General features: G+C 34.1%; 1 protein-coding gene across 1 annotated transcript in view; it reads left to right on the top strand.

The window, feature by feature from the left end:
• Positions 1-24,402, top strand: part of LOC123235890 (galactocerebrosidase-like) — a 126,524-nt gene that overhangs the window by 28,923 nt on the left and 73,199 nt on the right. The window contains exons 4-7 of the mRNA XM_044662120.1: positions 11,090-11,203; positions 13,628-13,767; positions 14,601-14,639; positions 20,715-20,845. Of these exons, the coding sequence (XP_044518055.1) occupies positions 11,090-11,203; positions 13,628-13,767; positions 14,601-14,639; positions 20,715-20,845 (424 nt within the window). The remainder of the gene's footprint in view (positions 1-11,089; positions 11,204-13,627; positions 13,768-14,600; positions 14,640-20,714; positions 20,846-24,402) is intronic.

Genomic DNA, 24,402 nt, shown 5'->3' with positions numbered 1-24,402 from the left:
AGAATGGGGGATGTGGAATAGTTAATCAAATAAGTGATATGACAAAAAAATTAGTATCATATCAGTAATCAATGATAAGATACAAGAGCCAGTCCTAAGACAATGGAGTAGCCAATGCCCAGACCAGAAGTTCATTTAACCTTCAGAACACTGACCCTATCTCATAAAATACTAAATGAGTGCCTTCCACAATACAAAGAGACTATAGAGATTGCTAGCCAGCCTTCCATACTGCAGAGGTGGGGAGGGGTTAGAATACCACAAGATTTGAGTCCCAATTCAATTCAAGGGTCCAGAAATCAATCATGTGAAATATCAGAAATATATCCATAAGTCTGGTACATGAGCACATTCCTCATAAGAGTCAGCTTTCGAATACATCTTTAATACTTTCATGATTTGTTTATACCTGCAACTCTACAAAATGAGATTTAAATTTTAAAGTGTTTAGCACAGTTCCTGGTGCACAGTCAGTGTTATATAAATGTTAGGTATTATTATTTTTTTGTGTATTTTTAAATTTTATTGATGTTGTTTTTACTTTACATTTAGAGATTACTTCCACTTTTTGAGAGGTCTCTTATAACAAAATAAAAGAGTTAAGTAAAACTAATAATACAGTGACCTCTGAAAGTACTCATATATGCATCTTTCATACATGAACATTCCCTGTTTCTTGAAAACTGTGAACATAAAATTTTTCTCCTTACATTCATATTCCATACTCATAAAAAAGAAAAAAAACCAAATTCTTTGTAACACATATGTATTGCATATGGCTGAACTCACATCCATACCCAGTCATACCCATCCCACATGTACATACTCATCTATACAAACACATCCACCCCACCCTACCCTGTTCCATAGCTCATTCTATTTCTTTAATCCTTAATCTCTCTGTAATGGATAACATTAGCAGTGTCTGAAATGTGGCCTCTGGGCCGGTGCAGTCTGCAACACACTCTAGTGCTTCAGAAGCCAGATTAAAATGTAACTGGAAAGTATTTAACAAAATAAAAATACAATGGAACGTAGATAATGTTAACATGGTTTCCTAAATCAATATGTAGCCCCTGTGGTTTGGTTATTGGTCCTTGCTAATCTGGCTGGTTATTGCCTTGATCAATACCTCTTAAGTTTTCAGCACTGTTTGTCTTTAGAGTATTGTTGTTATTGTATAAATTATTTTCTGGTTCTACTAATTTCCTTCATCAGCTTATAAAAATCCTCAAAATTATGCATTTTTATATTATTGATTTGGAGTTTTTTGCAACAATCACCTTTTTAATTTAAATTAATTTTTCTCCAATTACATGTAAATAATTTCCAACATTTTAAAGAGTATTATGAATCTTGAACTCTTTCCCTCCTTCCCTTTCCCTACCTTTCCACTGAGATGATAAGTAGTGTGATATAGATTTTACACGTGAAACAGTGTAAGATATTTTCCATATTAATCCTTATTAGTCCTTTTGTGAAAAGGAAACTTGAACAAAAAAATTAAAGTGAAAAATATTTTCTTTGGTTTGGATTCATACTCTCACTTCCTTCTTTAGAAGCAAATGGCATTTTTTACCCTGAGTCCTTTGGGATTGTTTTGGATCATATACTATCAATATTATAAAAGTCTGTGTTGGGATTCAGTGGGCACATAAAAGAGTAGATGATATTCAAAGCATAGCAAACTTCATGAGCATAGATGTGGATGTAGGAAAGTATAGGATAATTTTTTAAAATTTAGTTTTATTTCTTTTCAGTTCCAAGCTCTTCTTCTCACCCTCTTCTGTCTCACACAGTGAGAAGGCAAAACTCATTTACATATATGTATAGTTTCTTTTTATTAATAGAATTTATTTCCAGGTATCTCAGATACTCCCTCCCTTCCTTGCATCATAAAAGGCACCATTGGGCAGACAGATATGTATACATAGATTGTGTTTTCCATGTTTCCATTTTTCAGTTCATTCTCTGGAAGTGACATTCACAAGTTATTCTTTAACTATGAAATCTTTAACTGTATATAATATTCTCTTGATTCTACTCATTTTGCTCATCATTATCCTGTGTAGTTCTTTGCAAGTTTTTTAACTTCTCTAATTGCTACTGCTAGTGTTTCCAGTACAATGTTAAATAATAGAGGTGACAATGGGCATCCTTGTTTCACTCCTGATCTTATTGGGAATGCTTCTAATTTATCCCCATTGCAGATGATGTTTGTTATTGGGTTTAGATATTTACCATTTATTATTTTTAGGAAAGGCCCTTCTATTCCTAAACTTTCTAGTTTTTTCAGTAGGAATGGGTGTTGTATTTTGTCAAAAGCTTTTTCAGCATCTATTGAGATAATCATGTGGTTTTTGTTGGTTTGCTTGTTGATATGGTCAATTTTGTGGATGGTTTTCCTAATGTTGAACCATCCTTGCATTCCTGGCATAAATCTCACCTGATCATAATGAATAACTCTCGTGATCACTGTTGTGAGGAAGATTAGTTAATTGATTAAGTATTAAGGTTGACCTAGTAGGAAGCCTGGAGCATTCTATGATGGAATGAAGGAGGAGGGAGTAGGTGCCTTGTGCTCTGAGAGAGAGACTCCATTAGTGGTGGGCAAACTGTTGCCAGCCCAGGGAGATCTTAGACCCTGCTTCTTGATTTCCTTGGGATCCTGAGTGGAGGTGGATTTCCAGCAAGAGGAGAAGACCTACAGAGCAGAGCCAAGCAGAGGAGGAGTTTGAGATCTGGTGGACAGCACCTCAAGTTCACTCACTCTACTTGGTATCTTGGACCACCTAGGATTTTGGCATCCAGTGAGCATCTTTGGAAAACTGTGAGAACCCTCAAAGCCACCCCTCTGATCCATAGCTGTGCTGTTCAAGTCTGGCTGGTACCAGGCTTGAATCAGCTTCCCAGAGACTGCACTGCTTCTTGGGCCCTGCCTGCTTAGATCACTAGATTAGAGTAGGGAAATTCTCCCCTTGCCCTGTGGGTTTGTCTTTTAGGGTTTAAGTATAGAAATCCCTTTCCCACCTCCATTTTAGTTAAATATAATTAAACTTGTTAAAACCTTCACCTGCCTGTTGGTGTTCAAAGTCTCTGGCCCAGCGGTGGCAGTTGGTCTACAGTCCCTTTTTCAGTTAAGAGCAGCTTAGCTTTTCTGGTCTCCCTGTCCTGGTCCTGTCTCTCCTAAACCCCAGTGTGTGTACCCACAACCATTTAGATTTATTATAACATCCCTGGTGTCTCCATTATTTATTATCTTTTCTATATCACTTGCTGGAGTCTTTTTGCTAGTGTTCTGTTTAAGATTTTTGCATCTATGTTCATTAGGGAGATTGGTCTGTAGTTTTCTTTCTCTGTTTTTTTACCTACCTGGTTTTGGGATATTGACCATATTTGTGTCATAGAAGGAGTTTGGTAGAACTCCTTCTTTGCTTATTGTGTCAAATAGTTTGTATAGTATTGGAATTAGTTGTTCTTTGAAAATTTGTTAGAATTCACTTGTGAATCCATCTGGTCTTGGGGATTTTTTCTTAGGGAGTTCTTTGATGGCTTATTCAATTTCGTTTTCTGATATGGGATTATTTAAATATTCTATTTCTTCTGCTGTTAATCTAGGCAATTTATATTTTTCTAAATATTTATCCATATCACCTAGATTGCTATATTTATTGCCACATACTTAGGCAAAATAGTTTTTAATGATTGCCTTGATTTCCTCTTCATTAGAGGTGAGGTCTCCCTTTTCATCTTTGATACTGTTAATTTGGTTTTCTTCTTTCCTTTTTTTAATTAGATTGACCAGTACTTTGTAAATTTTATTTATTTTTTCAAAGTACCAGCTTCTAGTCTTATTTATTAATTCAATAGTTCTTTTACTTTCAATTTTACTGATTTCTCCTTTTATTTTTATAACTTCTAATTCAGTTTTTAGCTGGGGATTTTTAATTTGTTCTCTTTCTAGTTTTTTGATTTGCATGCCCAGTTCATTGATCTTTGCCCTCTCTAATTTGTTATTATATGCACTCAAGGATATAAATTTCCCCCTGAGTACTGCTTTAGCTGCATCCCACAGATTTTGGTAGGATGTCTCATCATTGTCATTACAAGTTTTTTAAAAAATTAGCCTGCTCATCGTTTCCTGTGGTGCAGTAGTATTTCATCACAATCACATGTCACAATTTGTTTAGTCGTTCCCCAGTTGATGGCCATACTCTTAATTTCTAGTTTTTTGCCAACTCAAAGAGAGTTTCTAGAAATATTTTGGAACATACAGATTCTTTTCTGTTTCCCCCAATCTCCTTGGAAATAGACGCTGGCTCTAAGCATATTGACAGTTTTATAACTTTTGGGGTATAATTTCAAATTCCTCTTCAGAATGGTTGGATCACTTCACAGTTCCGCCAATATTATATTAATGTCCCCATTTTTCTACATCCCCTCCAATATTTGTCATTTTGCCCTTTTATCATTGTAGCCAGTCTTATGGGTGTGAAGTGATATCTTAGAATTATTTTGGCCTTGCACTTCTCTGATCAGTACTGATTTGGAACATTTTTTCATAGACCTCTATATGGCTTTGATTTCTTCATCTGAAAATTATCTATTCATATTTTTTGCCCATTATCAATTTGAGGATGGCTTTTATTCCTATGAATTTTCCAAGTTTCTCTTTATATTTTAGATATGAGACCTCTATCACCCAATTTTCTGCTTTCTTTCTAATTTTGGCAACATTTGTTTTATTTGTACAAACTCTTTTCCCTTTTTAATATAATGCACTCAAAATTATCTGTTTTACATCTCACATTGTTTTCTATCTCTTACTACTCATAAATCTGATAGATATGTTCCTTGTTCCTCCAAATTTATATGTATATCCTTTTATCATGTGTCTATTTTGATCTCATTTTAATAAATGATGTTATATATTGGTTTAGATCTAGTTTTTGCCAAACTAGTCTCTAGTTGTCCCAGCAATTTTTTGCAAAAGATGATTTCTTATCCCCAAAACCTGGATCTATACTTTTTTGTCAAATACAAGATTACTATAATCTTCTACTGCTATTTGTTATATGTCTGTTCTGTTCCACTGATCTATCTTTCTCTTTCTTAGTCAGTACCAGAGAGTTTTGGTAATTACTGGTTTTTAATACAGTTTAAAATATGGTACTACTAGGCCTCCTTCCTTTACATTTTTCATCAATTCTTTTGATATTCTTTATCTTTTGTTTTTCAGAATGAGTTTTAATAATTTTTCTAGCTCAATAAAATAATTTTTGGGTAATTTGGTAGGGATGATATTGAGAAATTAGATTATTTCAGGTAGTATTGTCATTTAAAATATATTGGCTCTGCCCATACATGACCAATAATTATTTCTGTAGTTTTTTAGATCTGGCTTTATTTGTCCATAAAGTATTTTATAATTATGTTTGTGTAGTTCCTAGGCTTATTTTGGCACATGTACTCTCATGCATTTTATTGTATCTATGACTATTTTAAATGGAATATCTCTATCTCTTCTTGGAGGACCTTGTTGGTAATATATAAAAATGCTGATGATTTATATGGATTTGTTTTATATCCTGCTATTTTGCTAAGATTATTGATAATTTCCACTAACTTTTAATTGAATCTCTAGGATTTTAATTTTAATTTGCATATTTCTTTTTTTCTAGTATTTAAAAATATATTAGTAGTATGTATGTAATGTCAGTGAAAGCAGATTGTTTTATTACCTCTATGCTAATTCTTATTCTTTCAGTTTCATTTTCTTCTCTTAGTGTTATTTGCTAGCATTTCTAATATTATGTTAAATATTATTGAAAATGGGCATCCTTGTTTCATTCCTGATCTTATTCGGAAGGCTTCTGGTTTCCACATTACAAATAATGCTTGCTGATGGTTTTAGATGGTTGACTTCATATCATTTTAAGAAAAAATACATTTACACCAATGCTTCCCAGTGTTTTTCATAGGAATGAGTATTGTATTCTGTCAGACTTTTTTTCTTCATCTTTTCATTGTACATCTGTTGATGTAATCATGTTTTTTATTATTTTTGTTATTAGCATAATCAGTTATGTTGATAGTTTGTTTTCCTTGTATTAAATCATCCCTGCATTCTTGGTATAAATTCTGTTTTGCCACAATGTATAATTTTTATGATATATTGTTGTAGTTTCTTAGCTAGCATTTTATTTAGGATTTTTGTATCCATATTTATTTGTGAAATTGGTTTATATTTTTCTTTCTCTGTTTTTGCTCTTCCTGGCTTAAGTATTAGTACCAAATTTATTTCATGAAAGAGTCTGGTAAAACTCCTTTTTTGCCTGTTATTTCAGATAATTTATTTAATATTGGAATTACATGTCCTTTGAATAATGGGTAGAATTTGCTTGTAAATCCATTTGTTCCTGATGCTTTTTTCTTAGGAAGTTCATTTTTGACACATTCACTTTCCTTTTCTAAAATAGATTTATTTAGATATTCTGTTTTCTTCTCTGATAGTTTAGGTCAGTGATGGGAAAAATACAGCCTGCTGGCCAAATGCAGCACCCTGAAATGTTCTATCTGGCTGCACACGACATTATTCCTAATCTGATGAATACAATGAGCATACAATACAATGAAATTTCGAAAGAGTTGCCTTAGAAACAGACTGACAGATGAGCATTTCCTTTCTTTTGGTCCCCTCTTTAAAAAGTTTGCCCTTCACTGGTTTTGTTTTTTGTTAATGTTCTTCCATTTTACATTTATTGTTAAATTTGCATATAATTGAGGAAAGTAACACCTAATAAAGAATTGTTTTAATTTCATCTTCTTTGGTGGTATATTCACCCTTTTCACTCTTAATGGTAGTGATTCTTTTTCTAAATCGTATTAACCATTGGTTTATTTATTTTGTTGACTTTTTTCATAAAACCAGCTCTTAGATTTAGTCATTAATTTTTCATTGGTTTTCTTACATTCAATTTGTTTGATCTCACCTTTAATTTTTAGGATTTCTAATTTGTTGTTCATGAGGATTTAAAATTTGTTCTTTTTTCTGGTTTTTAAATTGCATTCCTAATTTAGTGATCTTTTCTTTCCTTGTTTTAGTAATATAAGCATTTGAGGGTAAACATTTTTCTCTAATTATGCTATATCTGATAGATTTTGATATGTTGTCTCATGATTATTTTCTTTAATGAAATTGTTTCTATGATTTGTTCTTTAACCCACTCATTCTTTAAGATTAAGTTATTTAGGGGGCATCTGGGTAGCTCAGTGGATTGAGAGCCATGCCTAGAGATGGGAGGTCCTAGGTACAAGTCTGGCCTCAGACACTTCCCAGCTGTGTGACCCTGGGCAAGTCACTTGACCCCTATTGCCTACCCTTACCATTCTTCTGCCTTGAAAGAAGGTAAGGGTTTAAAAAAAAAAAGATTAAGTTATTTAGTCTCCACTGAGTTTTTACTTTTTTGTTTCCATGATCAGTCCTTATTATATACAATTTAATTGTTTTTATGGTTTGTAAAGGATTCATTTAATATTCTGCTTTTCTATATTTAACAATAATGTTTTGATGGTATATCTTTGTAAATATACCATGTATTACTGATAAGAAAGTATACTCCTTTCTGTTTCCATTCCACTTTCTCCAAATAACTATCATATTTATCTTATCTAAGATTCTATTCATCTGCTTGACTTCTTCCCTATTTATTTTTTGATTAGATTTCTTGATTAAGAGGAGAAAATTGAAGTCCCCCAAAACTATTATTGTTTTGTTTTCTATTTCCATCTATAGTTCAATTAAGCTTTTCCTTTAAAAATTTGGATGCTATAACATTTGGTACATATATATTTAATATTGATAGTAGTTCGTTTTCTATAGTATCTTTTAACATAATACAATTTCTTTGTTTCTCACTTTTGATTTTATTTATTTTAACTTTAATTTTGTCAGCCATAATGATTGCCACCCATGCTTTCTTTGTATCAAATGAGGCATAATATATTCTGCTCCAGCTCTTTATTTTTACTCTTTTTCTTTCATTTTTAAGTGCATTTCTTACCAACAACATAATGCTAAGTTTTGTTTTATGATCCATTCTGCTATCTGTTTGTTTTATGGGTGAATTTATTACATTGACATTCAAAGTTATAAGTACTACTTGTGCATTTCTCTCCATTTTGTTTTTCTTCATTGTCCACTTTCTTTTTGCCATATCTCTCCTCAGATGTCCAACTTATTTTGTCCATGGTCTCTCCAATTTGTACCCCTAATTGGAACTATTCCCTCTTAGTTCTAAATTAATGTATCCTTAAGTTCCCTCCTTTTCCCCTTCCCCCTTACCTTCTAGTTCTTATTCTTTTTGCCTTTCCAAAAGTCCCTTCCTTATCCCCTGTACTGTGCCCTACTATTTCTTGATATGAATTCGATTCTGAAAATCACTTCCTTGTCTTGTCCTAAGAATCCCTTTCTCTTGTCCCCTCATCTTACTCCCTATTTCTTGATATGTACTCTCTTCTAAATATCCCTCTCTTTCCTTATTTCCTTCCCCTCTTTTCTCTTAGTCCTGTGAAGGGGCCTTTTAGTCCCTCCCTTCTCCAATCCCTTTTCCCTTCTGTTTCTCTGTAAGTGAAGAAGACTTTTACCCATTTAATTGTAAGTGTTGTTCCCTCTTTCACCCAGGTCTGATGAGAATAGGGTTCTATTACTACTAGTCCTCTACCCTTCCTCCCCTTCCTATGACATCTTCCACTCGTGCCTCTTTTATATGAGATAATTGTTCCATTTTACCTCTTCTTGTTTTATTTTATTACTATTTTTAGTTGATTCCATTTCATTCAAGTCTTCTATCTATAGAACTCTTTTAAACTACCTAAGTAAAGGTTATTCTTAGAGGCTATTGATGACATTTTCTCATATGAGAAAACAATTTGACCTTTTGGATCCCTTATTTGGTCTTTTCATGTTTGCCTTCTTATGATTCTTATAGATCAGCTTTTCTACTGTGTTCTGCCCCCCCCCATCTCCAAGAGTACTTGAAACTCTTTTAGTTCATTAAATATCCTTTTTTTTCTTGTGAAATTATGCTCAGCTTTGCTAGGTATGTCATTCTGGGTTACAAACCCAATTTCTTTGCTCTTTGAAATATTGTGTTCTATACCTTTTATTGTTATCTTTTATTGTTAAAGATGCTAAGTCTTATGTTATTTTGACTGTAGCTCCATAATATTAATTTTTTTTATGGTTTATAGTGGTTTCTCCTTAACCTGGGAGTTACAGAACTTACTAATGATGTTTCTGTGCCCTTACATCTTTAGGTCTCTTTGTGGTGGTGACTGGTGAATTCTTTCAATTTTCATTTTACCCTCTAGTTCTAGAATTTCTGGGTCATTTACTCTTAATGATTTCTTGGAGGATGGTATCTAAAGTCTATTTTTGACACTGTAACTTTCTGGGAGTCTGACAATTCTTTTACTGTTATTCTTTGATCTATTTTTTAGGTCAATTGTGTTTGTGATTTCCTGGGACCTATTTAGTTCTTCCAATTTCTATAATCCAGGGTAAGGTGTAATCCCTGTGTCCCCTGCTTAAGCCCCAGTTACAAATTGACAGCTCACCTGCCCCCACGACAGCAGCCAGGGACCCCACTCTCCTGGGGGTGACCAGAGCCCACAGGGCCCCAGACCTTTAGCAGCCACATGCACTGGTATGTGCTTCCTCTCCACTCTTCTTCTCTTAATGATGCAGCCTGGTTTGGAGTAGATGCTGGTCAGCTTGCTTGAATCCCCAAAGCCCTTCCCTGGTCAATGGTCCACCCGCTGCTAAGGATCAGTGAGGATCTCTGGGGCAAAGTTTGAAGCCCATACAACTTCTCCTTGGGCTTGTTGCCTGTTGACTCCACTAGTATCTGCCTCTGTTGATATAAACTCCAAGGTTGAGCAGACAAGTGAGGCTGCCAGTTCTGTCCTCTAGAGCAGTGATGGTAAACCTATGACATGTGTGCCAAACAGGGTATGCAGATCCCTCTCTGTGGGCATGCCTGTAGGAGCCTGACAGAGTTCCTTATGAGAAAACCAGGGGGACTGCAGCAGAGCTATTCCTCTCCCTCTCTCCATACACATGAGGACATTCCTTACTTTCCCTGCCCCTCTGCCCAGCAGACAATGGGAACACTTCATCTCTCCCCTGTCTGGGGTAAGTGCTGGGTTCAGGGCAATGCGAGGAGGGGAAGATGGGGAGGGCTCACATGGCATGTGAGGGCTTAGTGCAGACAGTAGCTTGTTGAGTCTGTGGTGATTCCTCTGGTGGGGTTGGAGAGGAGCTAGGTTTCAGGGGAGCTTAGCTCACAGTATGGCATATAGCTGGAGGGGAGCAGTGTTTGGGCCATTCTCCTCCTCCTCTCCATAAGCCCCTCTCATTCCCTGCCCCTCTGCCCAGCCTTCCAATAGGAGTGCTTCCTTCTTCCCCTATCTGGGGTAAGTAAGGGTTGTGGGAGGGTGGGTGGGGTGGGTGGGCATGACATTGTACTTGGTCTTGAATGTGGTGGAGGTGGGGCAGCAATCCATCCCCAAAAGGTTTCCCATCACTGTCCTAGGGCTTGGCACTTGTTGATTCTGTGGTATTGTTTGCCCTGACTGGTGAGACTGAGGCTAGGGAAGTGAGAGAGACCTTCCTCCCTTTTTGTCCTTGACTGCTCAGCTTCCCTCCTGACTCTTATCTGTTTTTTGCAGCTTTTAGCACTGATTCTGTAGAGTTTTTTCTGATTGTTTGTGGTGGAGTTTGGAGAGCAAGGAAGGCTCACACCCTTCTTGGCCATCTTCACACAATCCTGAAGAGTTCTAAGGACTAAAAGTTCTGAGCAGGCTCTAAATACTTCTTTCTGTGTGCAGATTATTTAATTATAAGAAATATATTAAATATTAAACTTTGGCCAATCATTTAAGAAATCTTCCTGTGAAATTATTTTTTAGTTTCAAATTTAAACCTGGAATACTATTTCTTAGAAGTGTGTTTTTAGATGAATCTAGCATAGTTTGAATAGATATAAACTAAAAATTTCTTCCCCTTTTCCCCCTCTGTTCTGTTTAGATGGCACTGAGCCTTCTCATATGCACCAGCATGATGAGGATGACTATCGCCGGGGCTATGAATGGTGGTTAATGAAAGAAGCTAAGAAGAGGAATCCCCATATTAAACTTGTTGGTAAGGAATTTAATTTTTGATTCTCCTTTAGAGCTTGCCTATTATCCAGGTGAGTAAAGCTCTCATTACTTTATTTTTTTTATTTTTATTTTTTCTTTTTTAAACCCTTAACTTCTGTGTATTGGCTCCTTGGTGGAAGAGTGTGAGGGTGGGCAATGGGGGCCAAGTGACTTGCCCAGAGTCACACAGCTGGGAATTGTCTGAGGCCGGATTTGAACCTGGGACCTCTCATTTCTAGGCCTGACTCTCACTCCACTGAGCTACCCAGCTGCCCCTTCTCATTACTTTATAATGGCATCATTCTTTATTCTTTGAATATGAGTTTCATTTGGGAAATAAACCAATTTATTGGAATCAAGTCTAGTAACAACTCAGTCATTCACTTGAGATTCAGATGACTTGGCTAATTGCTTAAATCAAAAATCTAAAAGGCTAAACATTAATATTAATTTTTTATTCTAAAACAAGGTATGATTATAAAGTCAAATTTTTTTAAGAGTACATTTTCTCAACTCAGAGTAGTTGTAGAAAAGGTTTTCAGAGTGTTGTGAACAATTGTAACATTATCAGAATGAGTATTGTCTTAGGGTGAATAACTAGAGCAACTCAGTTACTGGAGTAACACTTAGAGATATCACTTTTACATATATTTCTATATGTTATAAATATGTTTCATATGTTCAGATTTGACATCTATACTAAATCGGTTCTATTATTTCTATTTTCACATTATAAATACATTATTATTGATTGAGATCTAGAAGGGATCTTAGAAGGCAGTTAGGCCAACCTCTCATTTTAAAAATGGAGAAACTAATGATTACAAGGGTTAACTGATTTCTTTAAAGGCACACAGGGATTAAGAGATTGAACTGGAATTCAGATTCAGAAATCCTTATTCCAAATCTAGCATTCTATGCTGTGTACTTGTATGCTGCCCTGCCCCCCATATGTGTCTGTATGTATATAATCTATGTTATAATATAATGGTATAAACTCACTGAGAGATCATTAAACAATTACTATATTATTATATATGGTAACATAATAATTGTAGCACAAATATATTATACATGTTCTATACTATATAATAAAGTATGTATTCTATATTATACAATAATATAAAATATTTATTACTTTATTATAAATATATGATGCTTGATAATATAATAGTATATATAAATTATTACATAATATAATATATAATGCTATAAATTATGCAACACATTTAATTATATATGTAATAACACATGATATATTAAGTGTATTAATATATTCTATTGGCTATGTTATAATTAGTATATTATAGAATACTTTATTTATATAAGTAGATATGATATATGATATATAATATATAAAATACACTATAAAATGCTTTATATTTGTATAGATACTACACACAGACACAAACACATATATACATGTGTGTATATATGTGTATATATGTGTATATATATAATCTCTTGATCAATTTATAACAATTCATTACTAACATTTAACTTGTGGTTTAGAATCAAATAGATTTGACCAAATTTAAAAAATATTATTTTCTATCCCCTGAAGTAGTAGGAACATTTCCTAAATTAGGTAAACATTTATTAAGTGCTTTCTATGTACTAGGCAGACACTCTGCCATCAAGGGGTTTACTATCTAATGAGGAAAACAATATACAAAAGGAAGCTCTCAGAGGTAGCATATATAGAGGAACTGAAGAAAAATGGGGTTATCTGGTGTTATGATTAAAAATGATGAGGGCCGAGATCAAGAGGAAGAATAGTATTTTAATAAAAGCCATGCTGATAGAGATAAACTGACCACGCGCCTGTAAGAAACCTATTCCAACCTCACCTCAGCCATTTTCCTTCCTCTCTCCTTGAGCTCAGGTAACTAAAGAGGAAGTTCCAAGTCACTTCCCCCTAATTTCAAACAGTCCCTCACCTTGAATACGTCATCCAAAACCGGAAACCCATGAAACCCGTTGGACCACGGGAAATGTAGTTTTAAAGACCCCCACAGGTCCACAGAAGTTTGTCAAACACTATATTGAGGTTCAATCCTTCCAAATAGAACCCCAGGTGATTTTAACTAACACACTGGATAGTTCTGAGCCTGCTATGAAGGAACACTTCAGGAGGACTTTAATATTCTACCCTCTAGCCTCCAGTCAAAGTGGAGAGGCAATTGACAGTTGAGAAAGTGTTAAATATCAAAAAACATTTTGTTCTACTTAAAAAAATACTTTTAGTATTTTTGGAAAAGAACATGGATATCTGTTCTGTCTGTGAAATTCATCAGATGTGTGTGTGTGTGTGTGTGTGTGTGTGTGTGTGTGTGTGTATGTGTGTAAAACTAAGCATTACTTTAATGTTGATTGACTTGTTCTATTAACTCAACCTTTTATGCTTTGATTATCTCTTTCTTAGGGTTGCCATGGTCATTTCCTGGTTGGATAGGTCAAGGTAAAAGCCATCCCTTTAGCAATTTGACAATGACTGCTTTATATGTTGTTTCTTGGATAATGGGTGCTAAAAAACACCATAAATTGGACATCGATTATGTTGGGGTTAGTAATATTTTGAAGTTCTTTTTCATTTTTTTCTTTTTACCCTGCATCTTTAGTTAACTTTATATTTAGATGCTACTACATTCTATCATGTAACTGGTCCTCCTTGTCATCTGTCTAATTTTTTTCCCTTTGGTAATGCAAATGGCATTTACTTCTTTGGAACTGCCATCCAGTCTCCTCTCTTCTTCTGTATATCCATCAGGGACTGGTAACTGGAGAGCTGTTTTCTAGTCTCAGTCTTGTCACTAAGTAACTATGGGAGTTAGGGCAAGTTACTTAATCTCTGGGCCTTTAGCTCCTTCATCTGTAAAAGAGAGAACACTGGTTTGTTTGTCAGGATGCCTCTGAAATTCTGTGATTGTCTAATCCTAATCCTAATGGATTTCATTAGTATTCCTTGCTATTTTCCTTCGCATGGCCATTAAGTATTTGATTTGTCTATTTAGTTTAGTAATATATTTTATGGATGCCCATTTGACAGGTTGAGATACAGTTTGCTGACTAATATCTGACCTGCCTTTAAGAATGTAGGCAAAGGATTCATTTTTTTAACCTGTTGTTTTGAAATTTTTCTTTTGATTTTGTTCCCTCTGGATTTCTAGAAAATTGAGCAGTATGTTTAATTCCTTTAAAATAAAAGTTTTTTTTCTTTAAAGATACCTTAATGTCTTATAAACCATAAATATGTGCATTCTCTAAGGACTAAAAGTAAGAAAAGTGACAGTCACATAATTTGAAACCTGAGAAAGGGGTTCCATTTATTATGGTTCAAGTTTAACATTTGAACTTTTCTATTTCAACCTTATTTAAAAATTTGTTTTGTTTTGTAGATTTGGAATGAGAAAAACCCTGAGAAAGAATATATACAGGTTTGTAGTACCTTGAAATGCTTTATTTCTGTACTGTTTGCAAACAAGAAAAATTATGAACTCACTGAAATTGAATCTGTGGCAACACCAAAACATTTGTGTAATATGTTGCTTTTAACTTTATTGCTTAAAATCTCCTAATCAACTTGGTATCTTAGCGTTTTTTTTTGTGCTGTGATAAATTAACTCCAGAGACAATGAAATAGCATTTCAACACTGTTTAGCCATTGCAGAATCCCGCACGGCATTGGGAAGAACTGAGGCTACCAAGGTCTAGCCATGAGAGGAGAGGGTTGAACCCAACAGGATCTGCAAAGTACTCAGTTTGGGACCCTTAAAGCAGCCTAGCTCATCCCAGGTCTCAAAATGACCAAAATAGAAACTCAAGAGAATTCTCCTCCACCCCAGGAATAGAGTTGAACTTCAACACATAGGCAAAAGTTGTGAAAAAAACCCACAAAATGAGTAAAAGACCAAGAAAAGCCTGACTCTAAAAAACTTATAGCAACAGAGATGACCAAAATGCAAGTTCAGAAGATAGCAGTACAAAAATGAAAAATGTGTGATACCTCAAAGGAAAATATGAAAGGATGTCAGGCTCAAAATGAACTCCTGAAAGAGCTCTAAAAGAGGATCAAAAACAAATAGTAAGGGGGAAGCTAAGTGACTCAGTGGATTGAGAGCCAGGCCTTTAGACAGAGGACCCTGGATTCAAATCCGACCTTAGATGCTTCCCAGCTGTGTGACTCTGGCCAAGTCACTTAACAGCCATTATTACCTTTCCCTTACTGCTCTTCTTCCTTGGAACCAATACATGATATTGATTTTAAGAAAGAAGTTGTGTTTAAAGAAAAAGTAAGATTTGGAAAAAAGTTTAGAAAAGAAAATTAATAGAAAAAGACAAAGGTTTAGAACCAAAATTATTGAAGAAAACAGCTCCCTAAAAAGAAATGCAAAACCTTAAATAAGAAAATAATTTCCCCCTCAAAAAAGGAAGTACAAAATGAAAAGAAGAAAATGGATCTCTAAAAATTATAATTGGACGAATGGAAACTAATGATTCCTTAAGACATCAGGAAACAATTAAAGAAATTCAAAAGAATGAAAAAATAGAAGAAAATCTGAAATTTTTGACTAGAAAAATGCCTAGAAAATGAATCTAGGGGAGATAACCAACAAATGATTGAATTACCCTGATATCTTCAAACAAGAAGGGAAAATAGTAATTAAAATAATCTACTAATCACCCCTAAAAGAGATCCCAAATTAAAAACTCACAGGATTGTTTTAGCCAGTCTCTAGAACTCCCAGATCAAGGAGAAAATCCTAAAAGCAGCCAGAAAAAACATACAAACAAAAACAATTCAAGTATCATGGAACCATAAATAGGATTACAGAGGATCTCGCCATTTCTACATTAAAGGAGCAGAAGACATGGAATATGATATTTTGGAAGGCAAAGGATTTAGGACTTCAATTACTAATCACCTACCCACCCAAACTGAGCATAATACTCTAGGAGTAGAAATTTATATTTAATGAAATAGAGGATTTCCAGGCATTCCTTCTAACAAGAATAGAGCTGAAAAGAAAATTTGATGGTTAAAATCTGACACTCAAAAGAAGTCTAAAAAGGTAAAAAAAAAAAAAAGAAAACTCAAGGGACTCAATTGGGTGATACTCATTGCATTCCTATAAGGGAAAATAGTAACTCAGATAACTTAAGATATCTATGTTACAAGAGATATTTAAGGTACTTGTGGTACTCAAAAGAATCGGGCTGTTTACGAGATTACATTACTAGATATGAAGGTTATGATGATGTTTAATGTACTTAAAGGAATTTTTGGGGCCAAACTGACTCCTATATGGGAAGGTAATAAGACACTTATGATATCTATAAGACTTCAGATACTTAAAAAATTTAAAATATTTAGAATATTCAAAGTATTGAAGATATTTAAGAACTTTATAGCTATTAGGGCAAGGAATGTGAATATACATAGAGAGTTCAAGGAGTAAGATGAATACTATGGGATAAAAAACAAAATTGAAGGATAAAAAAGAACACACTGAGAAAAAAGGAAAGGCGGTAGAGATGAATTATTTCATATGAGGAGACACATAAGTCAGCAGTGTGGATAGGATGGGAGAGTAACAAGCAATTCCTGAACCTTACTCTCATTGGAATTGGCACAAAGCATGAAAGAGGTCCATATTTGACTCTAGAAACCTGTCTTACAGTATAGGGAAGTAAAAAGGGGAACAGGAATAAAGGAAGTGGGAGACAGACAAATGAGAGGTTAAACAGGGAAGGTGGTAATCAGAAGCAAAACATTTATGAGCAGGGAAAGGCTGAGAGGAGAGAAAGAAAGATAAATGAGAAAATAAGAGGGAAACACACAGTAATTACAACTGTGAATGTAAACTGGATGAATTCACTTAGAAAGCAGAAGAAGATAACAGAATGGATTAAAAGCTAGAATTTCACAATATGCTGTGCACAAGAAACATTTAAAGCAAGGATTCATACTCAGAATAAAAGTAAAATGCTGGAGCAGAATATACTGTGCTTCAGCTAAAGTTTAAAAAATTAAGGGTAATATTTATGATCCCAGACAAAGTGAAAATTGATCTAGGTTTTTTTTCGCAGAAAGTAGATCTAATTAAAAGAGATAAGGAAGAAAATTACAAATTATTGTTTGATAAAAATACCATAGACAATGTAATCATGTTAGTATTAAACATATTCACCAAATGACATAGAATCCAAATTCCTTAAAGAGAAGCGTACATGAGTTATAGGGGGAAATAAAAAATAAACTATATTAGTAGGGGACACTTTAAGAATTAGATAATTCAAACCAAAAAATAAACCAGAAAGAAATTAATTTTAGATATAACAGACTTCTGGAGAAAACCAAATATCAATTGAAAGGAATATACCTTTTCCTCAGCATTACCATGGCACTTTCAGAAAAACTGACCATGTAATAGGACATAAAAGCTTCACAACCAAATGCAAAAAAAAATGGAAATAATAAATGCATCCTTTTCAGACCATAATGCTATAAAAATTGCACTCAACTAAGGGCCACAAGAGGGGAAAAAGACTAAGCATTTTCTTAAGAAATGAGTGGACCAAAGAACAAATCATAGAAACAATCATTGAAGAGTAGAAAGAGGAAAAGCAAATTATCAACAGGATAACCAAATAAAGAGGGAATTAAAGCAATTATTGCCTGTTTGTATGCCAATAAATCCATAATATTAACAAATATGTTAATTTCCCAGATTAATAGAAGAGGAAATAGAATAAACAACCCTATCTCAGAAAAAAAGAAACCAAACAAGCTATCAACCTCAGATAAAAAACCCCATGGGCAGATGAATTCACTAGTGAATTCTACTAAACATTTAAAGAATAAATTCTGACAGTTTATACACTATTTGGAAAAATAGCCAAAGAAGAAATTCAAACAAATTCTTTCTATGACACAAATATGATGTTGATACCTAAATCAGGAAGAGAAAAAACAGAGAAAGAAAACTATAAACCAATCTCCCTAATGAACATGGATGCAAAAATTTTAAATAAAATACTAGCAAAGAGATTATGATAATATCTTACAAAGATCATATACATTTACCCAGGTGGATTTAATACCAGAAATGCAAGGATGGTTTAATATTAGGAAAACTATTAGTGTAATTAATCATATTAATAACAAAATCAATGAAAACCATATGAAAAGCTTTTGAAAAAATACATCCTTTCCCATTAAAAACACTAGAGAACACTAGAATAAATGTAAAATTCTTTAAAATGATTGCTAGTATCTACCTAAAACCAGATAACATCTGTAACGGGATAAACTAGAAGTTTCCCAGTAAGATCAGTAGTGAAGCAAGGATGCCCATTATCACTACTACCATTCAATATTGTACTAGAAATGCTAGCTATAGCAATAAAAGAAGAAATTGAGAGAATTGGAATAGGCAATGAGGAAATAAAACTATCACTCTTTGCAGATGACATGATGATATACTTAGAGAATTCACCAAAAAACTAATTGAAACAATCATTTTAGCAAAGTTGCAGGATATAAAATAAACCCACAGAACTCATCAGCATTTCTCTATACAACCAATAAAGCCCAATCATAAGAGATAGGGAATTCCATTTAAAATAACTATTGACAACATAAAATACCTAGGAGTTTACCTAAGATAAACTTAGGAACTGTATGAACACAACTATATGATGCTCTTCACAACAATAAAGTTAAATCTAAACACCTGGAAAAATATTAATTGCTCATGGGAAGGCCAAACAAATATAATAAAAATGAAAATCCTACCTAAATTAAATTACCTATTCAGTGCTATACCAATCAAACTACCCAAAAATGATTTCATAGAACTAGAAAAGAATATTAACAAAATTCTTCTGGATGAATGAACAAAAGATCTAGAATATCAAAGGAATTAAAAAAACAAACAAAAAGGAAGATGGCTTAGTTAAGCTGGATCTCAAGCTATATTATAAAGTTACCACCATTCAAACAGTCTGATGCTGTCTGAGAAACAGAATAGTGGAACAGTGGAATAGATACTCAAACCAGAGTTGTAAATGACGATAGTAACCTAGTGCTTGAAAAACACAGAGATCCATGTATTTGGAAGGAGAACTTCCTATTTGTAAAAAACTTATGAGAACTGGAAAACAATATTACAAAAAACAGGCACAGATCTCAAATAAGAAAATACTACTTTACATGCTAGCTTTTTAAGCTCAGTCTAAACCCTTCCCTAAGATTTTCAAGTTGGAAAGGGTTTCACTTCAGTCCCATGACCAAAACGAGATAAAGTAAAAATGTATATATGATTTAGAAAAAAACTGTGATGCCGTAAACAAATTAGAGGAGCACAACGTAGTGTATCTGCCTGACCTATAGATATGGGAAGAATTTATGATCAAACAAGACAGACAACATTATGACAGATAAAATAGATAATACTGACTACATTAAATTAAAAAGGGTTTGCACAATCAAAACTAATGCAACCAAGATTTTAAGGGAAACAACAAACTTGGTAAAAAATGTATAGTGTATGAATGACAAAGGTCTTATTTCTCATATATGCATGTTTATGAATGCAATTTATTTTAATAACAATTTTCTGCATAAGTTTTCCAAGGTTATAGAATCTAAATGGTCTTTCTCCCTTCTTCTCTCTCCCCTTCCAGTGCTGGCAAGCAATTCAAACTGGGTTATGCATGTATTATCACAGAAAACATGTTTCCATATTATTTTTGTAAATGAATCTTATAAAACCAAAACCCTAAAACATACTCAACTAAGCAAGTGATAAATCATATGCTTACATCTTCATTCTTACTCCAACAGTACTTTCTCTGGAGACAGATAATAGTGCACCAAATTTATAAGAAAAAAATGAATATTGTATTTCTAATTGAATACCAATTGATAAGTAGTCAAAATATAAGAACGGATAGTTCATATATGAAAAAATTAAAACATATCTTTAGTCATATGAAAAATGCTCCAGATAAGTATTAATTAGAGAAATGTAAATTCAAACTACTCTGAAGTACTACCTCAGACCTATCAGATTGGTTAGTATGACCAGGAAAATGATAAATGTTGGAGGGAATGCGGGAAAATTTGTACACTAATGTAATGTAAGTGAAGCTGTGAGCTGAAACAACCATTCTGGAGAACAATTTGGAACCATACCCAAAGGGCCATAAAACTCTGTCCTTTGAATTGGAAATATCACTACTAGGCCTATATCCTAAAGAGACTGAAGATAGGAAGAAAGAACCTACTTGTACAAAGATGTTTATAGGAGCAATTTGTGGTGGCAAAGAACTAGAAACTGAAGGGATGTCTATCAATTGGAGAATGGCCGAACAATTGTGGTATATGATAAAAGGGTCTTATTTTTTTTTAAAAAGTAATGCTGTTAGCAATTTCTGAGTCATTTAATAAAATCTAAGTTCAATTTATTGCTTTTGCTTTTTGTACATATGTTTTTTTCCTGCTGAAGATGCTAAGAAAAATACTTAATGAAAAAAAGCTACACAGAGTGAAAATCATAGCTAACGATTACACATGGGCTCCCATTTCTTTTGTATTGGAAAAGGATCAAGAACTCAAGGACAGCATCGATATTATTGGGTAGGAAATGCTTGAGATTTCTTATTTTCTGTTTTTGCCCTACATATTATGAGTTTGTGTTTTTCATATCTTTACAGCTTCATCTCTTCTCTGTTTCTTTTAATCAAATATACCTTTGATAAGACATCTGCACCAGATAGATAGGTGCTTTTGTCTTATTTAACATTTTAGTATTATTTTTAGGTCATTTTATCATAGTATAAATATAGGAAAAAATTTTAGTCTGATACAAAAGAGTCTAATTCATTGATATAGAAATGCCAAATGAAGAGTTCTAAATTAAAGTATGTGGCAGGATTCCACTGTTAGGAATTGTAAAATTGTTATTAGATGAAATTGGCTTCCCTGGATGCTCATACTTTAAAGTTATCTACATTTGCAATCTTGCCTTGATTCAGTTTCTGTTTTTTTTCCAACCCTTATTCACTTTTTCTTTCTATTTAGCTCCTTGATCCCAGGTTGAAATCTTAGCATTTTCAAGCTAGAAGTGACTTTAGCCATAGTTATTCTACTATCTAATTTTAAAATGTTGTCACAGTGTTTAGCACTCAGGAAGGACTTAAACACTTGTTGAATGACTGTTAACTGGTGATTAGGAAAAACTTAAATTTGTATTAAATGCCCACTTTGTTTAGGAAACAATGTTAGTTTTTCTGTGGGAAGATTTGAAAATTGAAAAATAGATTTTTGGTCTCCACCCCTATTAGTCTTCATTAATCAACAAGATTTACTTAATGATTGCTATGTCCTAGATACCAATGCTAGGTGCCAGGGATGCAAAGACAGATGTGAAATAATATCTGCTTTAAGGAGCCTTTATTAGGGAAAAGAGCATATATACATAAATAAATACATACCAAACAAATATAAGTTAAGTGATCTTTTGGGGTGGGGGATGTTAACAGAGGTGTGTGGTATCAGGAAAAGCTTTAATAGAAGGTGCAGGAGTAGAATTTTTAAAAGAACAACATTCTGAGAGGTAGAAGAAGTGATGTGGGAGAGGATTCTTGTCTTGGAGGAGAACACAGTAAAAAGATGCAGAGATGAGAGAATGGAGTATTTTGTGTGAGGGATAGTAAGAAGACAAGTTTAACTCTACTGTACAGTGTGTGGAGTGGACTAATGATGTAAAAGTATGTTGAGACTAAGTTGTGAAGGGCTTAAAAAATGGCTTACATAGATAAGCATCAGGACGACTTACCAGTGATTGGGAACTTCTTCTACAAGCCAAAAAAATTGAAGAGTCCCCCCACTACTTTACATGCTGGCCTTTTAAGCTTAGTCTAAACCCTGGGCAACTAGAACATCTTGAGAGCATGACAAGAATAAAAAACCAGCAAAGGAAACTGAGGAGCAGTTTGACCTGGGAGAACTGAGGGAAATCAGTATCACAAAAACTCAAGAGAGGAGAGTATACTGAAGGAGAAAGTGGTCAATAGTGTCATAATAAAGAGAGATCTATAAAGATGAGGATTAATTTAAAAAAGCCATTAGATATGACATTAAAGAGAACATTAGTAACTTTGGAGGGAGAAGTTTCAGTTGAGTTTTATAAGCTAAATTATAAGGCTGAGAAGAAGTAATGGGCATAGATAGTTGTGATAGATAGTTGGCTGAGAAGGGGAGTAGAGGTATAAGGAGATAATTTAATGAGATGTAATGTCAAGTGACTGTTTTTTTTCCTCCCAGAATGAGGAGTCTTGGACGACTTTGTAGGCAGCAGGGAAGGAATTTGTTAATAGAGAACAATTAAATTCCAAAATATTTATGGAATCTTTTTTGTGTGGTGGCAAAGAATTGGAAAAGTAAGGGGATGCTCATCAATTAAAGAATGCTAAACCAATTGTGGCATATGATTGGGAAGGAATACTGTTGTGCTATAAGAAATGAGCTTTTAAAAAAAACCAAAAAATTTAGAATGAACTACATGGGATAATGAACAGTGAGATGAGTAGAACCAAGATAACATTATACACAGCTGCAGAAATAATGCTGAAAGAATAAATCTGTGAATGTTACTTCCAGAGAGTGAACTGAAAGGTAGAAGCAACAAAAGACTTAATTTATTTAAATATGTCTGTTTTCTGGTTGATACTTTCTGTGATGGGAGGCAGGTAGATGGAATGGATAAATTTTATTAATGAATAAATAAAATTTTTTGAAGATTAGAGAAAGAAAGCGGATTCTTTTATGGTCACTATTCTGGAGAGCATGTGTTACATGTAGAGAGGTTGACTTTCATGAGGAGAAAAATCACTTCTAAAGACTGGTAAGGCAGAGGAGGTGAGACGTGATACCAAAAGCAGTGTGAGATACAGAGAAGGGGAGAAAAGGAATCTCATGACAAATAGTCTCTATTTTTTTCAGTTATAGGAGGGAGCTTGAGGAGAGAGGTAATTGGAAATAGCCTCTGTGTATTTTTGGATAGAAAATAAATTAGAGGAATAAAAAGATTGTTCGCTCTGCTACATGCCTTACTGAGAGCAAATCATCTGTAGTTGACTGAATCCATTTGCATGATTTCTTCAAACTTGTTCAGCAGCTTGTGAGTTGTTCAGAAGCAGAAGAGTTGTACATGGTGCTTGAACTGATTCTTGAAGGAAGAAGGTAATTTTATGAAGGCGAGGGAAGAAGGAGAATATTCCAGGTATGGAGCCCCATCAGTACAAAGAAACAAAGATGGGAGATGGAGGATTGTGTGTGAGGTCCAGCAGGAGGTCTTATTTAGCTGGATTGTAGAGTTCAAGAGTAGGGACCAGTGTATGATGAAGTGGGAAAGGTGAGCTGGGTTGTGAAAGGCTTTTAAAAGGCAAACTGAGGTTATATTCAATTTAAGTGTCATAGGGATGCCAGTGGAATTTGAATAGAAGAATGATATGATCAGATATTCTTAAGGAAAATCTATGTACATTTGGAGCAGAGTCTAAAAATCTCATTGTGTGAGAGAAAAATCCCTTACCCCCTTATATGAGGATTAAGTTTTAATGTTAGCAGTTGTTTTAAGTTAATCATAATTGCAATTCTAAGATAGCATAAATCATGATATTAGTAGGCTTTTTGTGGTTAGTTTAGTGTAAGTATTAATGTTTTGAATTAAGTAAATAGCTGCTTTAGCATAGGCCTTAGTGTCAGCCCCACCCTTCAAATTTGCTATATCATGCATGCTCAGCAATAATTTAGTCTTGAAATAGCCCTGACCTGGGATTCGAAGCCTGGTACCACTCAACACCACCCACTCTTATCTTTGCATCACTAGTCTAGGCTCCCCTGTTTCCCCCTTGCCAATTTGAGTTACTACTCCAGGAACTACCACTCCCCTCTTTTTCCATCAAGTGACTTCTAAGTCATCATCAATTGACTTCTTCTATCAATGAGAAGTATGTCCTGATCTATTTTTAACTTGGTTTATTAGTTTTGATATTCTTTGGGGTATATAGGAAGGACTCTCATAGTGCTGGGGGTCTTTTGGTCTTCACCAAAAGTCCAGCTTTATTGTGAGCCTGGCCCTCTTACAATAAACCTATTTTCATTTATGGCTTAGAGACTTTTTTTTTTTT

Source organism: Gracilinanus agilis, chromosome 2, assembly GCF_016433145.1.
Source record: "Gracilinanus agilis isolate LMUSP501 chromosome 2, AgileGrace, whole genome shotgun sequence".
Classification (NCBI taxonomy): domain Eukaryota; kingdom Metazoa; phylum Chordata; class Mammalia; order Didelphimorphia; family Didelphidae; genus Gracilinanus; species Gracilinanus agilis.
This window is presented reverse-complemented; position numbering and strand designations above follow the sequence as displayed.